A 25,834-nucleotide genomic window follows, 5' to 3' on the forward strand; every position below is an offset into this window, starting at 1 on the left:
CCCAGGCAGGCCTGGCACGGGACGATGGGACAGCTCTGCCCGCCTGGCAGCGGGGCCTTCCCCGAAGGCGGCTCAGGAGCGCGGGCCCCCTGGGAGGGCTGGGGGGGGTCCCGCGGGAAGGGCGGCGCTGGGTACCTTGCCTCGGGGGCTCGTCCTTGTGGGGCCGGTGCTTGCCGAGCTTCATGGCCGAGAACACGCTCCTCCCCGCTCTGCGGGGGCCGCCGGCGGCACGAGGCGGGCAGGAGGGGGCGAGGGCGGCACAGAAGAACGGGGACACGTCGGAGAATGAACCGCACAGGGCGCGGCGGGGCGCCGGCCCCAGCCCCACCCCGGCTGTCCCCACGGCGGGGCCCGAGCCTCCTCCACCGGGGGCCTGTCCCTGCAGAGCCACGAGGCGGCTAGGGCAGAGGGGACCCCCACCCCTTCCCTGCCCCATCACCCCGCGAGCAGTGGGGCGGGGGCTCCGGCGGGCAGAGCGGGGGGCCTGCAGTGCATGGAGCTGGAAGCACTGGCGTCCCTCTGGGTCCCAGGCCCCAAGTCCGGTGCTCTCAGCACTCGGGGCCACGCCAGCTCCCTCACCCCGTCCCTGCGGCCCAGCTGGTTGGAAAGGACACCGGATGACCGGGGACAAAGCTGCAGAACAGCAGGGGTCAGAAGGGACCCAAGGGGCAGAGGTTGAGGGGCAAGGTTGGGGGATGTGGTTGAAACGAGCTATTAGGTTCTCAGGTGGGCACGGGTGCCCGGACCCTGCCCGCCTTTCCCCGGCCGCCCTGTGCCCTGGGATTGTCCTCGGTCCCCCGTGCGAGGTGGAGGCGGGCCCTTCCCCAGCTCTTTGGCTGGTCCCGGCTGGCGCCCCTTCTTCCTGTCACCCCTCCCTGCGGAACCCCCGCCCCACCCCCCAGCCCCGGGAGCCGCTGGCCGACCCCGGAGCTCCTACCTCTTCCTCTGGCCCGGCGTGGCCTTGCACCCCCAGGCCACGAGTCCTCAAGTCAGGGGGGCTGAGGGGAGGGGGCCCCTTCAGGGATGTCCCTGCAGCCGAGCCTGTGGTCCCCGGCGCCAGGAGGGACCAGCGGCAGGACTGGCCGGGGGGAGCGAGCGGTATTCCATTTCCCCATCAATCTTGCATGAGCTGGATACCCGACTCCCCTGCTTCCCGCTCTCCCTCCTCCTGGGTGCAGCCCTGCCCTCACGGAGCCCAGGTGCGGCGAGGTGGGGCTCCAAGCCTGCTGCAGAGCCCCCGTCCGCAGGTCACAGTGGCAGCCCCTGTGGGGGCTCAAATAGGGATCCAAGCTCCCCCCGATCCCCCAGATCGCTGTTCTCATCCTGGGCAATGCGAGGCAGAGGAAAACCTTTCTCTCCTTGTAAGAGACGGCCTAGAAACCTCCAGCCATCTTATCCGCCAAGCCCTACCTAAGCCTAGGCCTCTCCTTCACTGTCCCTCTGTAGGACAAGGCATGGAGAGTCGTGTGCCCGTATCCCAGGGAGAGAGCCATCAGGAGCCATCCATTCCGCGTGGCACCAGCTCACAGTTTAGGAAACACTGGCCACGGCCATGACTTCTTAGAAAGGGCTGAGGTGGGGCAGAGAAGGCTGGGGTGGCCCCAATAGATCCGCATGGTCCCGTGTCATCTTGTGAGGGATGTGACAGTGGGAGGAAGGCAAAGGTAGGCTCTCCGAAAGGAAAGCTGATGCCTCTGGGATTCTTTGGAAAAGTTCCCTCTCCTCTTCTAATAAGGAGAGATAAATTACCGATGAAGAATATGGCCAACGAAGGATCGATTACCTAACCTTTCTTGAGCAAGGATGTGGGCCAGAGGTGTTTCCAGATGTTTGTTCATTCCTCTCCACAGCGATCCCGAGAGGGACACACGCTTCTCGATCAGCCAAGGGGAAGGCTGAGGCTCAGAGAGGTTAAAATAATATCAACGTCACACAGTAAGCAGCAGAGCTGGGGCTGAAGCACAGGGCTCCTGGCCCCTGGGCCAGCGATATTTCTAGTACATTCCGCTCCTTTGCCCGGATGCTGCAGGATTGCCCGGCTCTGGGGGTGCGAATCCCATCCTGACCATCCGGACCTTTGGCGAAAAGTTTGCAGGGTCTGCGCTTGGACAGGTAATGGCCCAGAGAGGAACTTCTTCCACACATTTGGAAAGGTGACATGCACGGACTGACCGAGGAGCCCAGGGGAAGGGGCTCGGCGAGCACGTGTGCCTGTGAAAGGCGATGGAGGGAATGCTGTTTCCGTTGGGGCAGGAGTGGTTTTGGCGTGACTCCTCGGGTCACATTACTCTGAAGGCCCCACTGGTTTTCTGAGCGCAGGTGCAGCCATTTGCAGAAGGCTGGGGGGCTGAGGGGAAATGTGGGGTTGCCTTTCTATTCTAGCCCTACCAATGGGGGGCTGGTGAGAACCTAAGACTGGGGGAGCGGATGCAGCTCGAGTGGTTGAGCGCCTGCTTCCCACGTAGGAGGTCCCTGGTACCTCCTAAAAAAAAACCAAAAACAAAAACTCTAAGAGGACTGGACCTGTCTAGGGAACAGGAGCCCTGGGCGATGGACATCCATTTGCAAATTTCAGAGGTGTTCTCTCATGGGCCTCCTCACCTACAAAACTAAGGAAACCTCAGTTCAATCAAGAAGTCATTATGGGGAAGTGGAGGTGGCTCAACGGATAGAGCGTCCATCTACCATACGGAGGGTCCAGGGTTTGATCCCCAGGGCCTCCTGACCCGTGTGGTGAGCTGGCCCATGCGCAGTGCTGATGTGTGCAGGGAGTGCCTTGCCACGCAGGGGTGTCCCCTGCGTAGGGGAGCCCCACGCACAAGGAGTGCGCCCCATAAGGAGAGCCGCCCAGCGCGAAAAAGGTGCAGCCTGCCCAGGAATGGTGCCGCACACAGGAAGAGCTGATGCAACAAAGAGACACAGGTTCCCGGTGCCGCTGACAAGAATCCAAGCGATTCTTCCACAGCGAATGGACACAGAGAGCAGACAACAGGTGGGGGCAGGGGAAGGGAGAGAAATAAATAAAAAAAAATAAATAAATAAAAAAGTCATACAGTGGTCGAGGAGAAGTGTGACTGCAACCACAGGCCCTAAGTCCCGTCGTGATGGCCCCTTGGTCTTTTAAGAGGAGCACGACCCCACACCCTGATTGCTGTGCAGAAGGATTCGTGGCAGAAGTGCCTTGGTTTCCATTCAGGATCCTTAATTAGTAAATGAGAAAATGACCCCCTCGGAGGCTCCTCCTTCTGGAAGCCACGTGCCTCCCCAGACCCCTAAACCAGTGGTCCTGGAAACTGTCCCCTCCGGACCCTGCATCAGAGCCCCTGGGGTGGCTGCTTCAAGGTACAGATTCCCACTGCATCTGACTTGCTGGGGCCAAAGGCTGGGACCAGCGTCTGGCACGCATCCCCGGGAGTTCTTTCCTACAGGAGACTTGGGGAGCGTCTGACGCGGCTGAGGGACACTCCCTGCCTGGTGCCGGCCTCTGTCCGACCCCTGAGGTAGCAGGTGCCTCAGGAAACATGGTGTGGGCCTTGGCTCCTTCTCGCTCGCCCGCTGCCCTTCCCGCCTCGGCGGTACATGGATGCCTCTCTGCCCAGCCGCGCTGCCCAGGTGGCTGCTCTCCCCATGATCCCTGGGTCCCCCGGTGGGCCCAGTGCCTGGCTGGGCTCAGCTCCTTCTTGGCCATTCCTGAGCCGTCCCCCGCTCAGGGTGCCCGGCCCTAGCCCATGTGTGACGTGCACAATGCTGGCGTAGCCTGTTCCAGCCCCAGAAATGTGACCCCCTGCCCTGGAAGTGCTCTGAGCTGGCAGGTCTAAAGACAGGTGAGGAGCCAGCTGCTTCATGCCTCCTGCCCCCGAGCCCAGGGCAGATGCCCAGTAGCAGGGGATTGAGGCTTTCTGAATTGGCCCTATGGACCTACCCAAGTAAAAAAGGGCTGGAGGGGAGTGGATGTGGCTCAAGCAGTTGAGCACCCGTCTCCTACAGGGGAGGTCCTGGGTTCAGTTCCTGATGCCTCCTAAAGAAGACAGACAACGAGCAAAAAACAAAGAACTGACAATGAACCAAAACAACGGACAATGAGCAAACAACGCACAAAAAGATGAGGGAGTCAACGCAGGGGAACCGATGTGGGGAAAAAAAAGGAGGGGAGGCTGGAGGTGTCCCCCAGGCAGTTATGGCCCCCTGAATTCGAAAGGCACTTTATTTCTTGAAACAAATTGGATGTAGAAGTTAAGACTTAAAACAAACAAAAACCAAAAAACAACTTTACTTGTCCAATCATTCCCTTCCACATCCAAATAAACTGAAAGGAGAAACGCCTCTCTCCTGGCCCTGGACAACTTTAACCTCCTCAAGCGGGCAGGTCCCTTGTAGGGCTCCTGTGTGCCTGGGAAGCTCTCAAAATGATGTGTTTTGCTTTTTATGTAAAATGCAAAATGTCTAGGGATGCACGTCATTTCCAGGCTCTGGGCCTCTGTCTGTTTTTCTCAGACAGACGTGCCTTTCCCGAACTGCGGGGCAGCAGATGCGCTAGAACACGAAGCTACCGGCCAGCGCTCCCTTTGTAATTTTCTGACGGATGCCACATCACAAGGTCCCCTGGAGAAGGTTTCTGCCTTATTGCAGAACCAGTTCCTGGCCGGCAGTGGGCCTGCTTCCCTCGGCAAAGGCTAAGGGTCTCTTCTGAAATACATTTTCACTGAATCAGGGAACTGTGAAGATTATCGACTTGTATTAAAGACTTAGATTTCGGAAAAAATGCCATTTGCTGATTCCATTACTGGTGAACTGAGCTTTTTTTTTTTTCTCCTCCAAATAAAATCCCTTTGGTTTAGTCCAGTTCTACAATGACTAAAGATACAACATGGTAAGAAACAAAGAAAACAAACCACAGATCAATTCAGTGCAAAAGTCACTTATACCAAGTGGGCCCTTCCTCCACGGGCACATGAAAGGTGAGAGACAATAGACCGGAGGCGTGGGGGTGGGGGTGGGGGCGGACCCTTAGGGCCTCCTGAGGGTCACATTTGGGTCTCCCCATTGCTGGATCCACCACTGTCAGAATGACAAGCACCTGCAGTTTGGACTGGATTTCCCAGTTAGTCCACTCTCACAGGCTCCTCTTTCCTTTCAGGAGCTGATGATTTCTCGGCTCATCCCACGGTTCAGCTTCAGGAGCGTGTCCTTGCCTGGCAGTCATAATGATGCAGGGACGTTGGCCCAGCTAAATTTAGCGCGCCCCGAATGGAAGCTGTGGGTAGTAGATGTGCTCAGTCCCTGCCCAGGGCTCAGGCCCTGGAATGGCTCAGCCGCTCAGGCCACGGGTAACTGGGATAAACCAACTTTGGACTATGAGAAACGGGGTCTGTGGTCCTTCTCTGCATTTTTTAAACAGCTGGATTCTCAAAACTTGGGGGTGTGTTCCCCAGGGAACCCTTGCTGGGCCTGTTCCTTTTATTTCCCATGTCCCCAAGTATTGGGGATCTCATCATAGCAGGCTTCAGAGTTGTCCTTCAAAAAGTGTGTGGATTTTGTGTGATCTATGTATCTTTAAAAAATAAAAAAGACAATAAAAATATTATAAACATAAAAGTGTGTGGAGGGGAGCAGATGTGTCTCAAGCAGTTGGGTACCTGCCTCCCACTTGGGAGGGCCCAGTTTTGGTTCCCAGGGCCTCCTAAAGGTGATGAGCAGACAACGAGCAGAAGACAACAAACGGACACAAGCAGAGACAATGAGCAGACCCAATGAGCAGACAAATGAGGGAGCCATGAGGGGTGGCATGGGGAAAGCATGTGGCATTTCTTTTCACAAAGTCAGTCTCAAATTTCTTCCCAGCTTTCTGTAGGACAGCTTGGCCCCTTCCCACAAGGACCTCCCTGTCTCGCCTCTGGGCCTGTTTGCACATGTGCCCTTGTCATACCAGCAAGTCTGGGAGACCCATGCCTACTTCTCATGACCCTGGTTTGCCAGGAAAGCTGGCTCCTCATCCCAGGTGGTCCCTGGCAACGTGCAGGCAAACAGCAGCATGGACGGGTACTGCTCATCTCCCCAAACCCACCCATCCCAGAATCTCAACTACGCACAGCGAGCGCGAGTTCTTTCACAGGTCGAAGCTGAGTTTTCCACACTGCAGCTTACACCCAGTTCTACTTTTCTGTCCTCAGTGGAGAGAGAAACCAACCAGCTTCACTGCACAATAACCCTTCAGAGATTTAAAACTGCTCCCCATGTTTTTCTCTTCTCCAGGCTAGAGAGTTTCAACATGTTGAATCTCTTAGAAATTCCATTTTCCTATTCTTCCAATAGTCCTATTAGTCTAACAACCAAATTATTAACAGCAATAATGACAAAAAATGCCAGATTATGTTATCTCATGATCCCTAAGAATTTAGAACGGGTTGTGCTGGACACCCTGCATTTAGGGTGGGAGCCCTTAGGGGCCTGGACGGGACGGAAGAGGAGCTGGAGGTCAAGAGGGGCTATCGGGCATCGCTGAGCCCAGACAGGGGCAGGGATGGGCGGCTCACGCCTCCGCCGTAGCCTTCCACGCCAGCCCTCTCCCTAAGAGGCAACAGCAGCTCTGCTCCACCAGCGTCTCCCCGACACCCCGGGATTCAGCCTGCCTCCCTCTCTTGCCACGTGCTATTCCCTCTCTGACGCTTCTTCTCTTGCTCAGGTCCTGGCAAGCCCCTCCAGCCTCTGGCTTCTGGACCCGCGCTCTCCCCGCGGTGGACCTGCACCCACTGCTCCCGCGGCCCCTGCAGCAGCACTGCCTTGGCTCGTTTGAACAGCGTGAGCTGGGGCTTCAGCAACTAACGAGGCCGTGAGCTCTCGGGTCTGGGTGCGAGCAGATGCTCCAAACCATGCCGGCATGCGTCGGGTCCACCCTCCGCCTACAACCTCGGTGTCGCCCTGATACCCTCGGATGAACTCATTTTTAACTTATTGGGGCCCCAGTTTTGTTTTACATCTTTGGGGCTCAGTTTCCCTACCTGGAAAAGAGAGGCCACATGCCCTGCTTTCCCGCTCTTGGTCGGCACTGGTGTGATCTCAGAAATAAAAAGAGACGGGCGCGCGGAAATTCTCGGATCTCCCTGCCCTCCAGCCCCAGCTCTGCCCCTAGTTGCTTCTCCTCTCCGGGATTCAGGTTTGTCCCTTGTAAGAGAGAGGTGGGAGCAGAGACCCTCTCGAGGGGGTGGGAGGGTGCCACTGTGCTGGGGAAACTCCCTCTGATGCTGGGGAGCCTTCACACGGGTACGTGCTTCTGGGGGCGCTGCAGGGCCCTGCGGTCAACCCCCAGCCGCGAGCCCTTTCCAGCCCCTCCCATCTGACAGCCCGATCTCCCCCCGCCCGGAGGGGAACCCACCAGAGCGAGGGGTGGTCTCTCGTGGCTTTCTGGGTTTCCCGCTCTGGCCACACCCTGCAGGCACCCAGGGCCCGTCTGTCTTCCCGGGACCTCCGGGTCTGTCTGTCTGCCCAGCCTGCCCTGCTTCTGCGAGAAGGGTCTCCCAGCCCCACCTCTGCCCTCAGGGAAGCCCAAGGGCCTGCCCCCACTCCGGGGCTGAGCGGGGCCGTGGGGGAGGAATTGAGGCACCAGGAGGAGGGAGGGGCGCCCCGAAGAGCGGAGGCCCTGCCAGCGGCCGGCCCCTCACCCCCGGAGCCGAGGGCGGTGATCCTGGGGGGGGGGGGGGGGAATCCCGACTGCGCCCTCAGCATTCCTGGCCCGGCCTGGGGCCCCGTGGAGCTTGGCCAGGCTGGCCTGAGACACCTACTTGTGCTCTCCAGCTCTGCCTCCCCGGGTCTTCTGTCTGCCTGGGCTGAGCAGAGGAGAAACGAGGAGACAAGGGGCGCGAGTGAGAGGCGGTGGGCCCGAGACCCCTGCCGCCTCAGCCCCCGGCTCCCGGGGGCTCAGCCGGCAGCCTGAGCAGGGGCCTAAGGACGCCCGGCCCTGCCTTGGGGGCAGGAGGCAGCGGCTCTTGTGCCAGGCCCTGGGGGGACGTTGGTGGCCACCATTGTCCCCCCCCTCCCCCCGCCCCATGCCTGGAGAACCTGGAGCCCCGTGGAGGGGGAAGATCAGGGTACCCCACCTCCTGTTCTCCTGTCCCCCTGGGCTGGAGATCCGGTGGTTTTCAGAATGTGGGCGCCTCTCGCAGGCACCCAGCTCCCTCCAGGCCTGGCCCCCTGCTCCTCCCCCACCTTCCCTCCTCTTCTCCAATGGGGTGTGGGGTGCCATGGGGGCAGGGCACTCGGAGAGGGAGGAGCGCGCCCACCCCTCCAGGGCTCGGGGCAGGCCGGGGGGAGGTCAGGGGAGAGTGGGGCTCCTCTCCCTCTTTAGGGAGGCTCCCAGAAAAACTCTTCTGGAAAGTTCCCTCTACGCTTCCCTGATGCCGTAGGGAAGAAAGGAGGGAAACATTACCCACTTTTTCTCCCCTTGCATTCTGTCCAGGACCAGACCTGGCTCGGGGAGTCGTAACCCTGTGCTCCTCCAGCTCGGACCGGAAGGCCTAGCCCCCTAGCCCAAGTCCAGCCCCCGCCGGCTAACCCCGACGTTAGGCCACAGTGCAGTGGGAAGTTCCCGGGGATCGCCGCGGCTGGCTCTCGGCCGAGCCCACGGAGCCCGCTGCAGGGAAGGGACGGCAGGGGCTTCCCTGTCCTGGCTGGTCTTGGGTGAGGGTGGGGAGAGAGGAGCAGACCCCACCGGGACCCACCAAGAGCGGGTAGCCCCCTCGCACGTGGGTGCAGGCAGAGCTGCTTTACTCCGAATTGTAAATCGAGGCTTTGAGGAATTTTTTTTTTTTTTGACTGATAAAGAACTCTGGGCCTGAAAAGTCTGGAAACCCCTGCACCAGAGGAAGTGGCAGGGAAAGGGCAATGCCTGGGAGGGCGTGGGGGGGCTGGAAGGTGGGATTTTCACACCCGAACGGGTTTTGCCCTGGGACCCGGAAACACGGGCCTGCCCAGTGGGGCACACGGCTCTCCCGTCCTGCCCCTCTTCCCACGCTCCAGGGGAAAGGAAAGGGGCTGTCCTTCTCCATGCAAAGAGGACCCTCTCCCGCGCCCGTTAAAAAGAATACCCACAAGGCCCCTGCTCAGCCCCTGAGCGCGCCTGCCCTATGTCATCCTCCACAGTACAGGGTGGGGGGAGGTTAGTGCTATGACCCTAGTTTCCAGAGAGGAAACTGAGGCCTGCCCCCCCCTCACCCAGCCAACAAGGGAGCCGAGTGACTTTCGACCTCATGTTCAGCCCACGTTGCGACGTGGCCTCCCTGGAGCTGGCATGGCTACCCAGCACCCACACTGAGCTTTCGGGGTCCCAGGCCCGGCCGGGTAACTTCTGTTCCTGAGCAGTGTTCTCTCTCTCCCTAGTTGCCCCCGTTTAGCTCCAACTCTCCCTCAGGCTCCTGCTCCCGGGGCACTTTTCTCTGAATTACCCAGGACAGGAGGAGCCATGCATGGGTCAGCCCGCAGGGGCGTCCTCTAGGCTTGTCCCAGTCTTATGTGGGCAGGAGGTGGGGGGAGCCCAGCCTCAGGGTGGGAGGAGTCTTTGCCCTGAGCACCTCTGTACCCCCAAATCCTGCACGGCCAGCTGGGCTCAGGAGGCGCCTCTGAAGGCAGGTTGGAAGGAATTTCTAGCCTTCCAGAGGGGCTGGGGGAGCTGATGGGGAGGCACTTCGGGGTGAGGCGGGGGTGTACTGACCCCGCGCCCGCCCATGCACCCATGCCCGGCTGCCTCCTGGGCCCAGGTACCTGCCCGCCATTGGAATGCAAGGATGGTCGACAGGGGACCGAGCTAAGTGGCCCCCCGGGGAGACCCAGCAGCACCGGGGAGGCCAGAAAGAGGGCGGGGCAGCAGGGGGCAACGTGCAGGAGGGCCAGGCCAGGTGGAGAGCGCGGGGAGGGGAGAGGCTCCCGGGAGGCAGGGAATCGGGGCACAGCCCCCCCGGCTCCAGAGCTCGGCTGTGAGCGTAAAGCCCTCCCAGCTCTGTCCTTTCTAAGACCCGGCGCCTAGAGACAGCGGCTGCAGAGCCTGGATGCTGGTGGCGTGTGCAGCCGGGGGGCACAGCTTCTCCCCTGTCTTCGGAGCCTGCGGGAGATGCAGGCTCCCGCGCAGGGCCTGATCCCGATTTTGTGCCCCTGAGAGCAGTGTCTGTGCGGTTGGGAAGCCCTTCCTTCTGTGCGCCGCCAACGGCCTGGGGGGGGCCGGGGGCACAGGGCAGGTTGGCGAGAGGCCCCCGCGCCTGCCCCGTGCTCAGGGCGGCATCAGAGCTGAAAGCCAAGCCCCTGCAGCTTGCAGCCACCGAGGCTTCCTCTTGTTGGGTGTGGCCTGATTGAGCGACAGGGGCCCCTAGCAGGTCGAGCTCCTTGGCCTCCCTGGGAAGGGGGGGCAGATGTGAGAGAAGCCAGGACTAGGGGTCCACCTGGGGTCAGAGGCTGGGCACAGATACCCCTTCCCTTTTCCTCCCTTTGTCACACTTCAGGGAACAGGGGTCCTTTCTAGAAGGCTCTTTGGCCCCGAGCCCAGAGGCCTGGTTTCCTAGGGCCCGCGTCAGGCTCCCCGAGAACCTCAGTGTTCCTTGACCAGAGCACACGGCCCCGTGTGGCCACCCAGAATTAAACGGGGAACCCCCCAGCTCCACCGTCTCACCGTCGAAGGGCCCTTCGACGTCCCCCACCTCCAGGCCCGGCAGGGGACAGCATGCACGGCATGTACCCCAGGGTGCCCCGAGGCAGCTGGGGAAACGGGCGCACGCTCACACGGCCCCTCTGAGCCGGGGTGGTGGCCTGGCGGTGGCTGTCATCTCCCCCGGTTCCCCTCCTCCCGGGTCAGCTTTGCATGTGGGGAAGGAGTGGGGAGGCACGGGGGGCTGTGAGGAAAGTTGGGGGGCCCTCTCCACCTCCACATCCCTGGTGCCCTCTGGGGACCTCTCACTCCCTTTGCTCTGTCTGGGTCCCTGCCCCCCCCCCACGGGTGACAGCCTGGCCCATTTGTGAAGACCCAGGAGGGAGCTCGGCATCGCCTGAGCTCAGCTTCCCCGAGAAGCCTGTGACGCCGGCTTCGGGGGCTCTCGGGACGGCTGTTTCCCTCGGACACTCCCCGTAGGACAGAGCTGGAGGCAGCCAGGCTGTACCTCGTCCACCCACACTGCGGCTGCCCCACGGGGGCTCTGGCTCACCCGACAGGCCGCATGGCTAGTGGGCAGCACCGCCAGGCTAGAGCCTGAGACGCCGCCGGGCTCTGCTGGGCGCCGGTGCGTGCGGGCTTCCAGCCTTGTCCCCAGGCAGCCCTTTCTTAGCTCCCGCCTGCAGCCTGGGGGGCAGCGCCCCCGCCCCGGCTCTTCCCAGGGGATGAGAGCCTGGGGACCAGGTGGCCCCCAGGGGTCCCTGCTCCTCTGGGGACCCTTCCTCACCTGACGCCTGCCCCTTTGCACTGTCCAGCTACAGATCACCTCTTTGCCACCGGACCTTCCGTGGGGTGGACAGGGCGGGGGAACTCTCATTGCCCCGCTCCCCATTTTTCAGGGAGGGCTGAGGGTCAGAGAGGTAAGAGGCAGAGCTGGGACTCAGACCTGGGTCTTTTAGAGGCCAAATTGCAGGCTCTTTCCACCCTGGTGGAAGAAGCTTCCACTGCTGCGGCCGGCTCAGAATAGAAATTCCAGCCCTGTCGCTGCAGGTGTGCTCACTTTTTACTTTATTCCCAGTACTCTCCCCACCTGCATTTTATTTGCTCTTCTCAGTGGCCTAGCAGCCCATGGGCCGTGTTTTATCAGCCCTGATGCTCTTTGCTCTCAAAATCCTAAAACCGTATTTCCTTTCTTGAAGAGGAGTCCACGGGGACTGGCTGCAGCGTCCTGCCACCTCGGGGTGGCAGAGGTGTGCAGGGGGTGGCTGGCAAGCACCCTCCTGGGCAAAGAGCCGCGGCGCCCAGCTGGGCCTTGGTTCTGAAGGGGCGGCGGCTCCTTCCTCTCTCGGCTCGCCTCATCCTTGACAAGCCCAGAGCCTCCCCTTGCCCGCCTGCCCCATCCTTCTGGAGCTCGGCCTCCCTCGGGGCGGTGGGCAGCCCCTCGGCCCGTCCTGAGTCGCCCCGCAGGGGACTCTGGCGCGAGGCCGGGTGGGCTGCAGAAGCAGCCTCTTGCCCCTGTCTCGCCAGCCTGGGGCCCTGAGGTGGGGACCAGAGCCCAGGTGCCCCCCCCACTCCCATGTCTTTGGGGGTGGTGGGCAGCCAGGGGGGCCCAGCCGGTGGGTGGTGGGCAGCCAGGGGGGCCCAGCCGGTTACCTCCGGAAGCTCTTCTCTCCTGGTGGCCGGGAGCCGGGCCGGGAGCCGGGGAGCAGCCCGTCTGTCTCCTGGCTGTCCTTCTCTTCCTCTTGAAGGGACTCGTCCCCCAGGAAGTCCCCTTCGTCCCAGGAGCCCACCGTGCCCCCTGCGGCCAGGTACCGGACCTCCACGCACAGGCTGGTCTGCAGGTAGAAGGGTGGGTGGTGAGCGGCGGGGGGGCGATGCCCATCGGCAGCCAGCGGCCGTGCCACCTGGCGTGCTTCCGGTTGCTTCCACACCTCCCCTCCTTGGAGGAAGGCAAGGTGGGCTTACACCCCATTTGGCAGAGGAGAAAAGAGGTTTTGAAAGGCTGGTTCCGGTTCGGGCTATGCTTGGTGCTCCTCTTCCCAGGTGCCCCGGGGTGGGGGGTGGGGGGCCACCCTGCCCTGCTGAGCCCGCTGCCCCCTGGTCCTCCTCGGGTCTGGGGCTGCCTGCAGGGAGGGGCCTGCCCTAGCCAAAGCCGGCTGACCTCACTCCCCCCGCCTCCTGCTGCTTGTTGGGGTGGGGGCCACGGGGGAGCTGGGCCCTGAGTGTGGACCCAGCACGCCCTCCTATGCATCCCACACGACCCTTTCCCACCCTGGGGGGGCCGGGGCCTTGGCGGCTGCCCGCGCCAGGCTCAGGGCCTGAGGACCCCGCCAGGGGCACCGGGAAGGCTCCTTCTAGCCCCTTCCTCACCCCGCGTGGCTGGGAGAGCTTCCAGCTGCAGTCGCCCTCGCTCATGCGGGTTTGCTCCTGGGACCAGGGCGGGGACTTCCCTTGGTGTCCGGGCTCAGATTCCCAAGGGAAGGGATGCCAAGGGGCCCGGAAGGAAACTCACTCCATCTTCTGCACGCCTCGAGCTGCCTAAGGACGCGGTGGGGAGGTGACCGCCCACGGGGACGGCTAAGACGCCCCGGAGCTGGGACTTGAGCCCTGGCTGCCCCGCTCGGAGCCTGCGCCCTTCGCACTGAACCAGCGCAGCCCCTGCAGTGGCACCGAGTGGGCTGCGGGGAGCAAGCGTGGCCTGGATTGGGAGGCCTTGGGTCCCCGGCTCTGCAGTGACCAGCCGTGCCATCTTCGCCATCTAGGACATCCGGTTCCCATCTCTAAAACGGGCAGCAGGGGTGGGCGGTGGGTCTGAATCTACAGTATAGGGCTGTCCTCTCGCCCCTGCCCACTGCCCCAGGTCTCCCTCGGGGGTCCCGCCCTCCCCCCCCTCCTCTTTCAGGCTCCCACGGTTTCCTCCTGGCCCTCCGTTCCCACCGTTGCCCCGTGGCCTGCTTGGCACCCCCTCCCTCCTGCTGTGGTGGTGGGACCCCAGACCCTTTTGCTTTAAGCAGCCCTCCCTGCCCACCTGCAGGAGAGAATGACCTGGCTGGGGCCAAGTCGAGAACCCCTAGATGCTCCCCTTGTTCTCAACAAGGAGTGGTGGGCTCGAGAAGCCTCTCTGCCCGACCCCCGGCACGCCCCCAGAAGGCTCCTTCCTCTGGCTCAGGGCAGCCATCTGCTGCTGAGACTATTTTTTTGCTGGCTTTCCAGAGAGAAGTCAGACATTATCCAGTCCTGGTGGCTGGTGTCACCCCGTTTTATACCTGGGCCAACGGAGGTCAGGAAATACCCAACGGCAGGATTTTATATGTTTAGTGAGCACTTACTATGTGCTCACTGTTATAAAGCACTTGCTGCGTATTCTCATTTGAGCCTCATAACCATCTTACACAGTAGATGCTGGGATTTTGTTCCCAGATGAGGAGACAGAGGGTCAGAGAGGTTATGTTTGTGTGCCCGAGTTACACCGTGAGTGAGTGGCTTTGTCAAGATTTGTACCCAGGGACCGTGTTTCTTGCCACCAAGCCAAACTGCCCATAAGTGGCCACAAATGAGCTCAAGGGGCCAGTAAGGCAGAGGAGAGGCCGGGCATCTGGGTCCAAAGCATCCAGATGGGCTGGCTTCCTTCCTTTGTTGAAACCTCTGCCACCTGCCACCGGGCTGGGCGTCATCACGTGTGCTCCCAGAGGCTGCACTGGGCTGGGCTGTGACAGATGGAAGCACAGACGGGCCCCCACCCTCCCAGAGCGACTGGTCTCCCAGGGGAGCCAAGCCAGACCTGCCGAGTGCCCGTCACACCTGGCAGCGGGGTGCAGGCTGGCCCCTGGGGTGGGAGGAGCCTCTTGCACCCTTCTTGACCTCTTGATGGAGAAGGGAGGGTGTCTTCCAGGCTCGCACTGTCGGGAGGGCTGGGGTGGAGGCCCCGGGTCAGGCCAGGCCCTGCCTGAGGCCAGCAGACCTCTGCCACCTGGAGCAGGGGTCCCCAGGCTGCCCCATGTGTGGGGGAGGGTGACGCCACGATGGGAGCGCGCCGGCGTTCTCTGGACACACCCACCTTGATGATGGCATTGTTGTCGTCCATCAGCGCATCGGCCACCTCCACCCGGCTCTCCTCCACCACCTTCTGCAGCACCATACGGAAGGTTCCAATGAGCCTGTGAGCGGCAGAGGGGGCATGGCAGGTTCGTGCAGAGGCCAGAGGGAGGAGCGAGGCTGACCCACCAAGAGGCCGTAGCTGGCTGGGAAGGAGGAAGAGTGGGCTTGCCCCGGCCGAGGCTGGTGGGAGAAGGCGGCCCAGGCGCCGGGGCTGCTCCCAGCCCAGGTAGCACATCGGTGAGGGCTGGGGGTCCGTGACCCTCTACAGCTGTGTAGGGTCGTGTGCGTGAGACCCATTCCCTGGGAGAGCTCCGAGGGCGCCATGAGCACCCGGGGGGGCATGTTCATAGATTGGGGGTCGGGCCGAAATGGAGGAGCCTCCCATTCCTGGGCCAACTGAGGTCAGGAAATTCCTGTGTGGAATCGAGGTTCAGCTCAGTTCCTGCAGAGTAGCTGCCAGTCACCCAGGTGGAGGGTGTCGGGGGAGGACCTGGGCCTCCTGGGCACACGTAGCGCCTGCCCCTTCAGCCTCTCTAACATGACCAAGTCTCTGGCCGTCGCCACCGCCACTTGCTCATTCATCCCGTTTGGTTAGGAACGGTGCCCACACCTGCAGGTTGTGAGCTCCCAGAGGCAAAGGCCTACCTGATTCCAGATGCCCCCGGACCCCCATCGCTGCTGCAGTTAAGAGCATCTCAGGGGGAAACGGACTTGGCCCAGTGGTTAGGGCGTCCGTCTACCACATGGGAGGTCTGTGGTTCAAACCCCAGGCCTCCTTGACCCGTGTGGAGCTGGCCCATGCGCAGTGCTGATGCGCGCAAGGAGTGCCCTGCCACGCAGGGGTGTCCCCACGTAGGGGAGCCCCACGTGCAAGGAGTGTGCCCCATAAGGAGAGCCGCCCAGCGTGAAAGAAAGTGCAGCCTGCCCAGGAATGGCGCCGCCCACACTTCCCGTGCCGCTGACGACAACAAAAGTGGACAAAGAAACAAGATGCAGCAAATAGACACAGAGAACAGACAACCGGGCGGGGGGGGTGGGGGTGGGGGTGGGGGGTGGAATTAAATAAATAAAATCTTGAAAAAAAAAAAAAAAGAGCATCTCAGAGTCAGAGAGACTGGACTTGAGAGCCAACTCGACACATTTGTGAGCTGTTTGCTTCCTGGGCAACTTGGGTTTTCTGAGTGTCAGTTTTTTCCTAAGAGGAACTAATAACACCTACATCATAGGGTTGGTGCTAGAGGTCTAGATGAGATGCCGCGCTTAAGTTCTTATCAGAGTCTGTAGCAGTTTAATATTGATGAATTCCAAAAAGAAGTATTAGATTATGCTTGTAATCTGATCTGTACCAGGGCATGATTGAGTTATGATTAGGGCATTGAGATAAAAGGCATGGCAAAGAACAGAGTTGAGGGTTTCTGATGTTGGAGTTTTGATGTTGGAGTTTGATGCTGAAGTCATAAGCTGCAGTCCCGGGGAAAGAGACAGAGCCATTTGCCTGAGAGTCTACAGCTGACCTTGTAGAGGAAAAAGAGGACCTGAGCCCAGAGGAACCCAGGAAGCCTGAACTCTGGCAGATGTCAGCAGCCATCTTGCTCCAACACGTGAAAATAGACTTTGGTGAGGGAAGTAATTTACCCTTTATGGCCTGGTATCTGTAAGCTCCTACCCCAAATAAACACCCTTTATAAAAACCAACCGATTATTGGTATTTTGCACCAGCACCCCTTTGGCTGACTAATACAGAGTCCTTAGCACATAAACAACGCCCCCAAAGCAGGACTCACAGGAGCTGCAACTCTGAGAGCCTCTTGAGGGCAGGGCCTGTGTTTTCTATTTCCAGCATCTATTTTACATCACCCTGCCTGCCCTCCCCAGGAGATCTCAATATCTGCTTGCTGAGTTAATAAACAGCAGTGGGTGCTCAATACATGGTGGCTGAGTTGGCTTGAACCCCATTTCACTCTATGAGTTGGATAGTGTGGCTCTGGGGTTGACCAGTCAGCCATGTGGGAGAGCTCTCCTCACACGGTGGTTCCACATGGGCGGGTTAAGATAAACACGCTGCTCTAGTTTGCTAAAGCTGCACATGCAGACATCATCCATGGGTTGCTTTTAATAATTTATTAGTTTACAAACTTGCAGTTTTGAGACCGACAAAAATGTCCAAATCAAGGCTTCATCAAGTGACGCTTTCTCCCTGAAGACCGGCTGCTGGTGATTCTGGACTCCTCTGCCATGTGGCAGAGCTCGTGGCAGCACCTGCTGGCCTCTGCCTTCTCTTTGGGGTTTCGTTGCTTTCAGCTTCTGGCTCCAGTGGCTCTCTCTTTTTGCCTGAATTTCATTTTCTTATAAAGGACTCCAGGACAAGGACGAAGGCCCATCCTGCACCACGCAGGTCCCACCTTAAGATCCTATACTCCCAAAGACCCTAGCTTACGATGGGTCCACACCCACAGGAAGGGGTCAACTTTAAGAACATACTTTTCTGGGGTCCATCCAGCTTCAAAGCATCACGCACACCGTGTGCAGCTGAAGGGACAAAGGCGGCGGGAGGAAGTGCGGGGCTGGGGCAGCGACCTGGAGCCTCTGCCTCAAGCCATCGTTCTGTCTTTAAAAAGGAGGGGTGGGCCTTCCCTCCTGTGCTGGGCAGACCTTCTAAGAGCGGGTTGTGGGCACCACGGGACACACCGGCCCTCTGGCCTCACCTCTTTTGGTTCTAAGTCAGGGTTCTCAAACAGCAGAGCAAAGAGAATCACCTGGAGGGTTGGCAGAGCACAGGCCCCTGAGACCTGCTCAGAACCTGCTGGCAAATGTTCAACGACGGGCTCTGCAGGGGGAGAATGTTGCAACTGGGAGTTTTTGCTGATTTCCCGGATGTAAATATTCCCACCATGGCCAATTTCCAGCTACCGGTGTGAAGCCTCTGGACCCAGGCTTTGGGAGAGATGGGCTGCGTCTGCTCTGGGGAGCTGGGATCCCCCGGGGTTCACGAGGGGTGGGGGACCCGGGAGGGTGGATATCTGACAAGACTCCAGGTCATGCGGAGGTCTGTCTGGGTGCTCACTGGGAGGCCCTGGCCTTTTGCTCTTTGGCGGGCTGGGTCTCCAGGCTGCTTTATTTATTTTTATTTTTATTTTTTTAAAAGATTTATTTATTTATTTATTTATTTTTAAAAAAGATTTATTTATTTATTTAATTCCCCCCCCTCCCCTGGTTGTCTGTTCTTGGTGTCTATTCGCTGCGTCTTGTTTCTTTGTCCGCTTCTGTTGTCGTCAGCGGCACGGGAAGTGTGGGCGGCGCCATTCCTGGGCAGGCTGCACTTTCTTTTCACGCTGGGCGGCTCTCCTCACGGGCGCACTCCTTGCGCGTGGGGCTCCCCCACGCGGGGGACACCCTTGCGTGGCACGGCACTCCTTGCGCACATCAGCACTGCGCATGGGCCAGCTCCACACGGGTCAAGGAGGCCCGGGGTTTGAACCGCGGACCTCCCATATGGTAGACGGACGCCCTAACCACTGGGCCAAAGTCCGTTTCCCAAGATTTATTTTTTATTTATTTCTCTCCCCTTACCCTCCACCCCCGCCTCAGTTGTCTGCTCTCTGTGTCCATTCGCTGTGTGTTCTTCTGTGACCGTTTCCATCCTTATCGGCCGCACCAGGAGTCTGTGTCTCTTTTTGTTGCATCATCTTGTTGTGTCAGCTCTCCGTGTGTGCGGCGCCATTCCTGGGCAGGCTGCAGTTTCTTTCGCCCTGGGCGGCTCTCCTTATGGGTGCACTCCTTGCGCGTGGGGCTCCCCTATGCGGGGACACCCCTGCGTGGCAGGGCACTCCTTGCGCACATCAGCACTGCGCATGGGCCAGCTCCACACGGGTCAAGGAGGCCCGGGGTTTGAACCGCGGACCTCCCATGTGGTAGGCAGGTGCCCTAACCACTGGGCCAAGTCCGCTTCCCTCCAGGCTGCTTTAATTCCATGAGTACCTGCGGCGCAGCAGCGGAGCGCAGGGTGTCCAGACACATCTCTCCCCACCCAGGATGCCCCAGAGCGCAGAGCGCCCCAGGTGGGCTGGGAAGCTGCAATGTGACAAGACACCCCCAGGGGGCAGGAGGGAGCTATTTGCTGCAAGCCTGAGCAAAGCCTCGGCGTCTTCCGGGCTGAACTTGCCTGGGAATAATCCCAGACCTTGGACTTGGGAGGGGCCTGAAAGGGGCCCCCCGCCATCATTTCTCCCAGGAGTCCCTTACACAGTGTCTCTGACACATGCTCCCCAGCCTTTCCTATACACTCCCAGTGACGGGGATCTCACTACTCCGCGGCTGCTCTCATTGCCGCTCCATTTTGTGGCTGCTTTAATCTCAGGTAAACCGAGGTCGGCCTCCTGGCAGGTGCCCTGCTCCTCGCACACGGGTCCAAGCTCTGTCCACACATGGACTACCGGTCATCCCTTAAGGGAGGTGGTGTAGACAGCGGAAGGAGGCCAGCTCTGGAGTCTGACAGATGTGGACTCCTCCAGAGTGGTCTGGGGGGGGATTCTACCACCCACAGCTGTGTGACTCCGGGCTCGTAGCCAACCTCTCTGAGCCTGGCTTTTTTCCACCTCCCCCAAAAGAGTTCATAGCACCCTCTTCTCGGGGCGAGGGTCAACTGAGAAGACGGGTGGGGCGCTCCACCACTGCGGGGCGCTCTGCAGGTGCTGGCCCCTCCACCCTCCCTGACGTGGTCCCGGGCTTGTCCCTTGTTTCCTCCCTTCTGAGGCCCAGAGGACAGGGCTGGGGGCTTGCACGGCCGAAGGACCCAACTTGCCACATGCCCAGGAGGTGGCTTGGGGACCTTAACTCCCATCGGTTCCCCCAAGCCCCCCGCCTCAAATAACATCCCATGAAATGGACAATGACACGGTCTGTCTTAAGGATGGAGAAAAGCCATTTTCTAAACCTTTGCTCTTTTTAGAGATCTGTAACCATCTAAGCCAAAATGGGGTGCCTGCTGTGTGAACAAGGCTTCCAAACAAGGCCCCGGTGCTGCGTTCCCCAGAACGGCACTCCCCACGCCCCCCAGCCTAGTCCTCTGGGGAAGGAGCTGCTGTAGGCAGGGGTGGGGGCCCTGGCGGGACCCCTCGGCCCAGCCCCCCTTGTCCAGCCTGGCTGCAAACACAGGTGAGAGCGGAGGCGCTGCTCGGGAGGGTCGGGCCCCGGGGCCCCCAAGGAGGGGGGGTTCACCTGCCCCTGAGCCACCCAGGTCATTTCTCTAGAAGGTGGAGGTGTGAGGCTGTTCATTCTGGAGGAAGGGGCGCCAGCCTGGGGGGCCCAGGAACCTGCTGTGGGACCCCAGCCGAGACCCCTCCTCTGGGCCTCAGTTTCTCCCTGTGTCCTCTGAATACCTGCCCTGTCTGGGCTCCACATCTGGACTCACCCCATCACAGAGGACACTCCCCTCGGAGGCCCCGTTCCAGGGGGCCAGAGGCCCCCCACAGAGCGTCTGGGTCGGGTTTCCAGGTGCTTCGCCCCAGGGAGGGCCGCAGGAGCCTACGACCCGCAGGCTGCTGGCCACAGGGCGCTGCAACCGGGCACCCGCCCTGTCAATAATTCATCGCCCTCCCCCGCGAGCCGGCGCCAGGCGCCCGGGGCCCAGCCGGGCCCCTGCCCCGCTCCCGGATCCTGAATTATTCAGGGACCCCCGGGCTCCTCGGCGGCTAGCAGACGGGGCGGCGGGGGATGCCCCATCCAGGGTCTCAGACGGCGGACCTGGAACCAGGCGTGTCAGCTCCCCGACGCCTCGTCCTCCCTGAATAGAGGACACTGCTCAGAGCCAGGCCCGTTAGGGCCACGCCGCTTCCTCCAGGCAGCCCCTGGGACGCCGCGTGGGGGTCGGTGGCCAAGCTGCCACTGCCCCTGGGATAAGTTCCTCTCTCTGAGACGGGAGCAGACCCAAAGTTGTCATGTCTCACACCAGCCTCCCAGGCCTCGGTTTCCCCAAATGTATCAGTCCCGTGAGTCTGGCTCTTATACCCTGGAGTGTCCTGAACTCTGCAGAGAAGAAGGGCCACCCCAATTCCAGCACCTTCCTCCCAGCCAGCAGGCTCGGCCTCCTCGGCCCACGGGGGCTCTTACGTGTTCGCTCTCTGCGCACACGGTCCTCGGGGACCGGACGGGCCCCAGCCAAGCGGCGGCTGTGGCTCTGCTGGGTGCTAAGCCCACAGCTGCCCCGGGCGCAGGGGCCTGGAGACTGGGCCGGGCTGTGGGGGGTCCGAGGGCAGTGGCCTCAGTCCCTCAGTCCCTCTGGCCAGATCCAGGCCAGGAGGCCTTTTCCTGGAGCTGAGCGCCATCTGGCTCCCCTGCGCCGGCGCTGGCCTGTGCCTCCCCACGTGGCCCGTCCTGCTCTGCTGCCGGCAGTGGTCTGGACCAGGGATGGTGGTCAGGGGCCACACCATACCTGGTTGTTGACAGCAGCAACAACCAGGTATGTTTTCACGGCGTTCCAGCAGTGCAGCGAATGGCCCGGAGGCCGTCGTGGCGAATGATTTGGCCATCTCCTCTTTCGTGCCCGAGGTTTCGGCCCTCACTGCTGGCCTTTTTTTTTTTCCTTAAAGATTATTTATTTATTTATTTATTTACCCCCTCCCCCCCCCCGTTGTCTGTTCTCTGTGTCTATTTGCTGCATGTTCTTCTTTGTCTGCTTCTGTTGTTGTCAGTGGCACGGGAATCTGTGTCTCTTTTTGTTGTGTCATCTTGTGGCAGCTCTCTGTGTGTGCGGTGCCATTCTTGGGCAGGCTGCACTTTCTTTCGCGCTGGGCGGCTCTCCTTACGGGGCACACTCCTTGCGCTTGGGGCTCCCCTACACGGGGGACACCCCTGTGTGGCAGGGCACTCCTCGCGCGCATCAGCACTGCGCATGGGCCAGCTCCACACGGGTCAAGGAGGCCCGGGGTTTGAACCATGGACCTCCCCTGTGGTAGACGGACGCCCTAACCACTGGGCCAAGTCCGCCGCCACTGCTGCCTTTTAATACTTGGGTTTCTGAGCCACAGAGGAATCAGAAGAGGAGGCTGAAGACACGGTCCTAGCCCCGGCTCCACCACTGTCCACCAGGTGCCCTCAGTGTCCTCTCTGAGACTCAGTTTCCTCCTCTGTGCAGCAAGGAGTAGATGGCTGAGCTCTATGTTGGGGTCCCTGCTGGGGACCCTCAGCTTCCGGTTCTGTTTCCTCCACCTCTGTCTGCTTGTTGCTTCCCTCCTCATGCTGGTCTCTGATGCCAGCAAAGAAGGTGGCACTTCATTCTGTGGGCTCCCAGCAGGTGCCTGTCACCAAGCTCTCTTGTGGGTGCCCGAGGCAGCTGCCTGAATGATGTGATACTGAGAAGCCAACGGGTGGTGTCTGGCCCTAGCCCTCTTTCCTGTGGCCTGCTGGCACACCTGCCATGCCACACCTGCCATGCACCCCTGCCATGCCATGCCTCCAAAGCCATGCCTGCCAAGCACTCCTGCCATGCCACACCTCCAATGCCATGCCTGCCATGCCACACCTCCAATGCCATGCCTGCCATGCCACACCTCCAATGCCATGCCTGCCATGCCACTCTTGCCATGCCACTCCTGCCATGCCTTGCCTGCCATGCCACGTATCCAGTCAGCTGAGGTCTTAGGGGCTCCCAGCAAAATCAGAGACCCTGTGGAGCCCATGGGGTTGGGGCCTTCTGGATTCAGGGATCTCCTCTACCAAGCGGTGGCCACGGGTTGTCCAGCCTCTGTGCACTTTCCCCCGGGGACGGGGAGCTCCTTCCTCCTGGAGACTGCTCTTTGGTTGGGGAGCTCTACTCGCTTGAGGGCTCTTTTGCTGCTCTGACCCCAGTCTTCCAACAGTGCAGCCTGTGTGGGGCCTCCTCTAAGCACACAGCTCCCTTTCCTCTTGCACACGGCAGAAAGCATTCTTGGGGTGGGTGCCTTAATCCTCCACCTTCAGAGCCCCAGTGATCAGCAGAGAGTGCCTGGTACAGAGTATTTGCTCAGTAAGTGTTTGATGAATGACTGCTAGATGGATGGGTGAATGGATGTCTATGTCCTCTAGGCTTTTCTTCTCCACGTTCTCATCCGCCTGTCATAAGATGAGATTTAAAGTCCTTTTTCCATCCTGGCCACAGGGCAGTACTTCTCAGGTAGCTCCAGCTAGCGTGAGGACAGTGGCGCCATCACTTGCCCTGCTCTGATGCTCTCCTTCAGCTCCGCTCTGCTTGTTGTCTCCTCCACTGTTGAGTCGTTGGGTGTTCCACAAGCTGACAGGCTTCCGCTGTCTGGACAAGTTGCCCTTCAGCTGCGCCCCCTTCGGTTTGTCTCAGTGCAATTGACTTTTTTTTTTAAAGATTTATTTTATTTATTTCTCTTCCCCCTCCCCCTCCCTTCCCGTTGTCTGCTCTCTTGTGTCCATTCGCTGCGTGTTCTTCTGCATCCGTTTGCATTCTTGGTGGCACCGGGAATCTGTGTCTCTTTTTGTTGTGTCATCTTGCTGCGTCAGCTCTCTGTGTATGCTGCGCCACTCCTGGGCAGGCTGCGCTTTTTTTGCATGGGGCGGCTCTCCTTGTGGGGTACAGTCCTTGCACATGGGGCTCCCTTTCACGGGGGACACCCTGTGTGGCACGGCACTCCTTGTATGCATCAGCACTGCACGTGGGCCAGCTCACCACATGGGTCAGGAGGCCCTGGGTTTGAACCCTGGACCTCCCATATGGTAGGTGGACACTCTATCCATTGAGCCACACCCGCTTCCCTGCAATTGACTTTTTTTTTTTTTTTTAAAGATTTATTTATTTATTTAATTTCCCCCCCCTCCCCTGGTTGTCTGTTCTTGGTGTCTATTTGCTGCGTCTTGTTTCTTTGTCCGCTTCTGTTGTCGTCAGCGGCACGGGAAGTGTGGGCGGCGCCATTCCTGGGCAGGCTGCTCTTTCTTTTCACGCTGGGCGGCTTTCCTCACGGGCGCACTCCTTGTGCGTGGGGCTCCCCCACGCGGGGGACACCCCTGTGTGGCAGGGCACTCCTTGCGCGCATCAGCACTGCGCATGGCCAGCTCCACACGGGTCAAGGAGGCCCGGGGTTTAAACCGCGGACCTCCCATATGGTAGACGGACGCCCTAACCACTGGGCCAAAGTCCGTTTCCTGCAATTGACTTTTGAAACCAAGGACAGGACTTTACAGTTTTCCTGTTTAGCCCCCAGTCCAGACAGTTGCAATCATTCTGAAAGCTGCTTGCCGCCCCAGAAGAAAGATGGTAACTGCCTTGATTGAAAACCTCCTAGCGGTGTTGCTTGTGAGGTGGGAGTGCTTCATTCGCAAAACATAAGCTCCGTGAGGGCAGGCGCCCGCTATCCTGGGCATTTAGTTCAGCGCCTGATACATGGTAGGTGCTGAGCAAGCATTTGTTGAAGGAATGCATAAAAGACAATCTATCTCATTTAATTCCCACAGCTGCTCATTTAATCTGAGGCAAGCCCTGAATTCCTTGAACTCAGAGAGGTGATGTAACCTGTCCAAGGTCACACAGCAGGTGACTGAGCTGGGGAGCTGAAATCAAGCTTGCCTGACTCCTAAATCCCTGTACCAAACTGCCTTGCAGCCTCTCATCCTCCAGAGGTGTAACAAGTTTGTCCTCAAGGCTGCAGATGCTCTCTGGGAGGACATTATCACCCGTTATACTCTAGCTTCTCTGCCGGGGAACCATCCCCCAGCCTGGGCTAAACGGGGAGACTTAAAGAAGGGGACAGGAAGCTTAGATGGGGAGACGGAAGGGGTGAAAAAGAGGGTTTGCCCGGCAATGCTTAGGGAGTTGGGGGACCCTGAGTTCAGCATAAGACAGAAGAGGAGGGGATCACAGACCAGCCCCCGGCCTCTTTGGTCCTTGAAGATGAACCCAGGGCAGGCATTGGGGTCCCCCTTTGATGCCCACAGGAAAGGGGGGTCCCAGGAGAAGGGCAGGCCTCAGCACCCCCAGGCCCCCTCCCCCGCCGCGGCCCCCTTACTTGTTGCTGAACACTTTACTATAGTTGAAGATCTGGATCTCGAGCACCTCACTGCTGTCGACGCTGCTGGCCACCGGCCACCGGAAAGTCTGGGGAGAGAGGGACAGCTGTGGGTGGAGATGGCAGGTGCGGGTGGGAGGGCGCCCCCGGCACCGCCTCCGTCGGTCACCGGGCCCCAGAGAAGGTGGTCGCCCCTGGAGCCTGCCAGTTCTGACCACCGCCTTGTGGAGCGGGCACCGTTGCCCTCTCGTCTTTTGGAGAGGACGGGCAGGGAGAGTCGGTGACCTGCCCAAGGTCAGCCAGTAGGTGGGGGAAGCTAGCCCTGCGCAGGCGCCTGACTCCCAAGCCAGTGCTCCTGCCACCTCCTCCAGCTGCCTCCCGACTCTGGGGGTGGTGGTGAGGTCCCACGGCACAGCGAGGACAGCGGAGGTGACCTCTGTCCTGCCAGTCACCCCGACTGATCCGGGCTCGACCCCCATTCAGCTCAAGCCGCGGCCCTCCCTGGGGCATTGTTAACCTTGGGAATGGATGGGACCTGCTTCGTGTGACCGGGGGACAGGCCCAGAGGAGAGCCCTGTCCCCAACTCATGGTATCTAGGCTTACCCTTACCACTGCCATCCCAGCCTTGTGCCTAAATGAATAATGACGCCCGGGGTATTGAGTGGGATTTTCCCAGATGCCCTAGAAGTAGCCACAAGGGCTGAGACCGAAGCCAAAAAAGCACCAAGGACACTGTTCTCTAAAGAGCTGCCAAAAGACGGGCCGACCCCTGCCTCTGCCCCACCTGGCACCACAGCCCGCCCCGTCCTGGGTTGTAAAGGAAGCCTGGCAAGGGGAAAGAGACCAAGAAGGATGCCCAGAGTCTCCCTGGCACTGTCCTGGGAGGAGAGCTCGCCACGACTGTGGGCCCTGCAAGAAGGGGAGCCCAGCAGGCAAGTTCCCAGGGGCCTCGGCCCGGGCCACGGGCTCGCTGACCTGCCCCTGGGGCCTCTCCAGACCTGGGGAGACTCCCAGAGCTCTGTGGGGCAGAGGGGGCGGCTGTTCGGTGCGGCAAGTTTGCGCCTACTCTCTGTGGGCCGGGTGGGTGCTGCGGAGGGTAGCCTG

General features: G+C 60.2%; 1 protein-coding gene across 1 annotated transcript in view; it reads right to left on the reverse strand.

The window, feature by feature from the left end:
• The window catches only part of OTOF (otoferlin), a 116,358-nt gene that overhangs the window by 47,094 nt on the left and 43,430 nt on the right, over positions 1 to 25,834 (reverse strand). The window contains exons 3-7 of the mRNA XM_058287741.2: positions 24,730 to 24,818; positions 14,685 to 14,784; positions 12,281 to 12,462; positions 7,779 to 7,823; positions 136 to 209 (exon numbers count right to left, since the gene is read on the reverse strand). Of these exons, the coding sequence (XP_058143724.1) occupies positions 136 to 209; positions 7,779 to 7,823; positions 12,281 to 12,462; positions 14,685 to 14,784; positions 24,730 to 24,818 (490 nt within the window). The remainder of the gene's footprint in view (positions 1 to 135; positions 210 to 7,778; positions 7,824 to 12,280; positions 12,463 to 14,684; positions 14,785 to 24,729; positions 24,819 to 25,834) is intronic.

Source organism: Dasypus novemcinctus, chromosome 25, assembly GCF_030445035.2.
Source record: "Dasypus novemcinctus isolate mDasNov1 chromosome 25, mDasNov1.1.hap2, whole genome shotgun sequence".
In the NCBI taxonomy this organism is placed as follows: Eukaryota; Metazoa; Chordata; class Mammalia; order Cingulata; family Dasypodidae; genus Dasypus; species Dasypus novemcinctus.